This window comes from Mus pahari, chromosome 6 (assembly GCF_900095145.1).
Source record: "Mus pahari chromosome 6, PAHARI_EIJ_v1.1, whole genome shotgun sequence".
Classification (NCBI taxonomy): Eukaryota; Metazoa; Chordata; class Mammalia; order Rodentia; family Muridae; genus Mus; species Mus pahari.
In genome coordinates this window covers 99,425,111-99,430,412 of record NC_034595.1, presented here as the reverse complement: position 1 = coordinate 99,430,412, position 5,302 = coordinate 99,425,111, and the positions used below count along the sequence as shown (strand labels likewise).

The following is a 5,302-nucleotide window of genomic DNA, read 5'->3' as shown; positions in this document are numbered from 1 at the left end:
AATGAGATCTGACGCCCTCTTCTGGTGCATCTGAAGACAGCTACAGTGTACTTAGATATAAATAAATAAATCTTTAAAAAAAAAAAAAAAAAAAAGAACATCAGTGAGCCCCAACCAAGTGCAGTGACCACAGGATCATGTGGGAATCACACGCATGTTAAGACAGACAGTGCTTGTCTACTATTAGCAAGAAAACTATGACAGAAGCAAGTGGAGAAGAGCGGGAGGCCCAAGCCCCACGCCGCAGATGCGGTGAGAGCCAAGACGCTGGGTTGCTGGAAACTTGCCACAGAGACAGACGAGCTGCCTACGAGCTAAGTCTGGACCCAAAAAAGCACCTCACATCCTGCGGATGACAGCCTCACACTCCAACCATAACCCAGAGCTGGGAAACACGGACTCCTGGTGCAAACGTGACGTGGTAAGGGGTCTCCCTCCTTCTTCCCTCCCTGTCCCCAGGGCTTCCCTCGCTGTGGAGGTCCACTCCTCCCTGCCTGCCACCCCGTTACCTGGATGAGCATCTTGCGCAGGAAAGGCATTACGAAGGCTGGGTTCATGCTGCTTAGTCGGCCCACAGTGCAGATGGCCAGCTCGCGGATCTCAAAGACCTGGTCATTCAGAGCCACAAACAGAGCTTGTAAGTTTTCTGCCTGGGCCAGATGGGCATCAAAACGCTCGTCCAGGGATGCCAAGACACAGTAGCGGATATCAGGGTCTGCAAGAGCAAACAGGGCTTTGAACGCCTCTTCAGAGTCCCATCCCCCCAGCCTCTTCCCGGTTTCTGCCTCCACGGCTATGGCCTCGTGTGGTGTCTCAGCCCTCCTGACACCCAGCACTTCAATACAGCTCACGTGTGGTGACCCCCCAAACACAAAACTTTGTTTGTTTGTTTGTTTGTTTGTTTTGAGACAGGGTTTCTCTGTGTAGCCCTGGCTGTTCTGGAACTCACTCTGTAGGCCAGGCTGACCTCGAACTCAAAAATCCGCCAGCCTCTGCCTCCCGAGTGCTGGGATTAAAGTCGTGTGCCACCACTGCTTGGCATAAAACTATTTTTGATGCTATTTCATAACTGCAATTTTGCTACTGTTATGAACTGTAATGTAAATACCTATGCTTTCTGTTGGTCTTAGGTGACCCCTGTGAAAGGGTTGTCTGACTCCAAAAAGGGGGATTGTGACCTACAGGTTGAGAACCATTGTGAAACTAGTGGGAGAACCCCGAAACACCTTTTTCACCTAATCTACTATACCCATTTTAAAAAGCTATTCAGAGGAATAAAAGAGAAATTAAGTAAAAATAGATTATTTATACCAACAGGCGACAGGAGTCATGCCTTAGCAGAGATATGGCTAACTATGAAATTATTAATGTTGGTGATCTCTACAGACCATGCAAACACCTCAAGCTCCAAGGTCCCCCAGGACTGCTCTGTCACAAGATTTACCAGGATCTGTTATGCCGACCACAAGCAGCTTGCTGAGCACATCAGCCACCACCTGCACTGCCGTCTGGCTGACCACGTGGGCGTGGCCGCTGATGAGGTGGATGGAGGGTGTGAGCAGGCGGGAGCAGGTGCGGGCAGCTTCCATGCGGATCTCCTTGTGCTCGCTGTTCAGGAAGTGATCTGCGCAGTGTCGGACGAACTGGGTCAGAGAGTGGCCTAGGCACGAAGGGAAAGGAGAGGAATGGACGCCGCTGCTGGGACAGGACTCCACACGCAGTCACAGGAAAGGGAGTGTCCAGAAACCCTGCCAGACATTCTAAAGCAGTAACCCTCCTCCTGGCTGCAGATCAGTGGGACAGTAGGAGGGTGGAGTGCCATCCCGAAGCGTTCTTCTTCTGAAGCAGGACATGCTTTGTAACACCATCTGCCCCAAAGGCTCGAGAAGAACAGGCAGGAAAAGCCACTATTCGTCTTGTGCCCTGCATGAAGACTCTACAGATCCTGAAATCTAGCCGTCTCATCCCTTTCTCAGGTCCACTCCATCCCTCCACACCTCAGCAGGAGCCACAGTCACCTCTTACCTTCAAATTCAAAGCTGCCAAGGGTTCGAAGGGCAAGAGTAATGCTGGCCACGTCACTGGCCTCAGGGAGGGTAGTGAGACCAGGGGAAGCCAGCTGGTGGGCCAGGCCTTTGGGCATGCCTGGGTGCCGGAGGGGTTTGTGCATAAGGACCAGGGACAGCATCTTCAGAAGGCCGTCCTGAATATCTTTCTTCAGCTGCGGAATCTGCCTGCTCAGGTCATAGAGCACAGCAGTGAGCGCGGGGCTGTGGAGAAGGAAACCGTAAGGACTTGGCCAGGATGTGGCTGTCTGTCACTAGCAGCTAGGGTGTCACACTGTCTGCCATGGACAGGAGGCCTGAGCCTTGTCACTGCTTAAGTTTCTCAAGTGCTAAACAACCTCGGCCTTGTCTCAATTTCAGAATAATCTACACATTTCTGGTTTTCACCAGAGAGACCTTCTACGATGCAGTTCAGCCACCAGAGACAGTCTCAGCCAATGAGCAGACACAGAAGGGAGAGCATTCTCCTATTTCATCAGGGAGGGAGAGAAACTTTGGGAGGCTAAGCAGACTTCCCAGGAATAACATGCATGACTACCAAGTACTCCCTCTATGCTCTGCCTTGTGCTAATGGCTCTCACTTAATCCCTACAACTACCCTACGCAGCACACGCTGTTCTTTTTCAGATGAGAGAGCCGAGGCACCAAGAGCTGCCTTAGTTAAGATCACACAGGACGGCTGGAGAGATGGCTTAGTGTTCTTAAGAGCACTGACTGCTCTTCCAAAGGTCCTGAGTTCAATTCCCGGCGACCACATGGTGGCTCACACCCATCTCTAATGGGATCTGATGCTCTCTTCTGGTGTGTCTGAAGACAGCTTCAGTTCACTCATATAAATAAAATAAATAAATCTTAAAAAAAAAAAAATGACCCAAGAGCTAGACCCAACACTGAAGCAGGGTGGCTACAGGCCTCTGGCACATACCTCAGGCCCACTGCCAACATGGGCTCCAGCAGCTCCTTGATGTCCTGCTGGATGCCCGGCCCCATTGCTCGCGCCAGCATGCTGATGCACGTGAATACTGTGGCATCCACCTGCACGGTTTTCTGCCTCCTGCAACGAAACAGAAGGACTTCGTTAGACATAAAGACACTCATAATGTCCCACCTCAAAGCTACTTTGGGGCCAGGAGGGCAAGTTATTTAGGCAGGGCCAGCCACAAGTGAGTGTGGTGATTATTGCAAAATTCTACTGGGTGCAGCCCATCAGACACTGTGTACGTGTACTTAAAAGACCACTCCAGCAGATGGCAGTAACGTGTCTTATGGAGGGGCTCTTTTTCTGAGTTCAGGAAGAGGTAGCAGACCAACTGCAGGGAGCTGACCAAGCAAGCTACTTAGCTGTGAATCAAACTGAGTGGTTTGTGCTCATCAGGAGCCACAGGGTGATGCACAGGTGTCCCTCGGGAAGGAATGTCTCCCTGTAGTGAGGGTGCTGGGTAATGCACCGGAGCAAACCTTGCCAACAACATATATGGAAACACAGAAGCACCGACTCCCCAGGGTCATCTGGCAAGATGCCAAAGGCTTTGCTGTGTTTTATTCAGTGGTGGAATGACTTGTTCCGTGTTAGAGCTAAGGAAAAAGATGACCATCTGGTCAGGGATTCCTCCACAAGCATTCTGTCAGCAGAAGACTTGAACGCCAGAGAGCAGGCAGCCAGGAGAACACACTGGTCTCCAACATCAAGGTTTCTACCTTTCTAAAGAGCTAGTCACTGTATCCAAAGAGCCTCAACTCAGTGAGGAGGGGCTGTCCTCCACCTGTCCAGCCTCAGAGGTAACAATGTGTGGAATGGGCGTAAGCTGTGTGAGTCTCTCCACCCCGACACCGCTCGGATGGAGAAACCCTATCGGAGGTGCTCACTTGTGGGCAAAGTCCTTCGGAGGCAGGGCAGCTCGGATGATGTCAAGTACACGGGGCAGGTAGACCTTAAACTCCGACCTCACTGCCACCGAAAGCAGCCCCAGGGCCTGGAACGCCGCAGTCCGTTCCTTCTCCTTCTTGACACAGCTCAGGACATGGTTCATGGTGTCCTGGAGGTACTGGGTATCTGGTACAGACAAAAAAAGAACACATGGCCAAGGTCAGAGTCCCTACTCAGCACTCAAATTTAAGGCAGCCTAAAGGAAGGATGCTAAGAATTTAAAGGATGAATTTTTTTTTGAAACAGGGTTTCTCTATGTAGTAGTACTGGCTGTCTTGGAACTCACTTTGTATACCAGGCTGGCCTCAAACTCACTGAGATTCACCTGCCTCTGCCTCCTAAATGCTGGGATTAAAGGTGTGGGCCACCACACTCAGCTTTAAAGGATGAATTTTATAAGACATTTTAAGCTTAGTGATCCCTGCTTAGGTATGTCTTTTGGGAAAGTGTCACAGAGCTGTCTCTTAGTCTAATTCTTTAGTAACTCCATTTGTGTGGGGAGAGGCGTGCTGAGGTTCTTGCCAATGTGCATGCAGAAGCTGGCGGACAACGTGTGGAATGAGTTCTTTCCTTGCACCTTGTGGCTCCAGGGATAAAACTCCGGTCACCAGGGTTAGTGGCAAGCATCGTTTCTGCTGAGCTAGTTCGTTTGACCCTCCACTAGTACTACTCTGGAGAAAGAGTATATGTTCTTCAAAACCTGTTAAGAGGCTGCAACTTGACAGGCAGAGGTTGGTGGACCTAGCTCTGTGAGTTCAAGGCCTATGCAAAGTTTCTGGCTAGCCAGAGTTACAAGGTGAACCCCCACCCCTACCCCACAAGAAAAGCTAAGGCGCTGAAGAGATGAGGACCCAAGTTCAATTCCCAGCATTTATACAATGGCTCACAACTGTAAAACTCCAGTTTCAAGGGATCTAATGCCCTCTTCTGGTCTCCACAGGTACTAGACACTTATGTGGTACACAGACATACCCACAGGCAAAACACTAGACACATAAAATAATTTTTTAAAATTCTAAAACCCAAAATCTTGTTTAAAAAACAAAGAGATTAATCAAATTATCTTACAGTAAGTATAGTGACACTGAAAGTAGTATTAAATATTATTTACTACATTCCATTCAGCCGAAGTCTGGAACTCTCTCTGCCATTACCTGGAGATTGTTACTGTCGCGACAGTAGAGTAAGACTTAGTCTTCAATCGGGACAGGCACCTGCATCCCCATGCTTACATCAGCGGCATGCAAGAGCAGGTGCTCCTGGGCACTGTGAGCCGCAACGGTTCTCTGTTTCTTTTTTTTTTTTTTTT

General features: G+C 49.8%; 1 protein-coding gene across 1 annotated transcript in view; it reads right to left on the bottom strand.

The window, feature by feature from the left end:
* Mtor (mechanistic target of rapamycin kinase) overlaps positions 1–5,302 on the bottom strand; it is a 116,271-nt gene that overhangs the window by 97,218 nt on the left and 13,751 nt on the right. The window contains exons 9-13 of the mRNA XM_021200534.1: positions 3,933–4,119; positions 2,992–3,120; positions 2,026–2,270; positions 1,445–1,660; positions 510–715 (exon numbers count right to left, since the gene is read on the bottom strand). Of these exons, the coding sequence (XP_021056193.1) occupies positions 510–715; positions 1,445–1,660; positions 2,026–2,270; positions 2,992–3,120; positions 3,933–4,119 (983 nt within the window). The remainder of the gene's footprint in view (positions 1–509; positions 716–1,444; positions 1,661–2,025; positions 2,271–2,991; positions 3,121–3,932; positions 4,120–5,302) is intronic.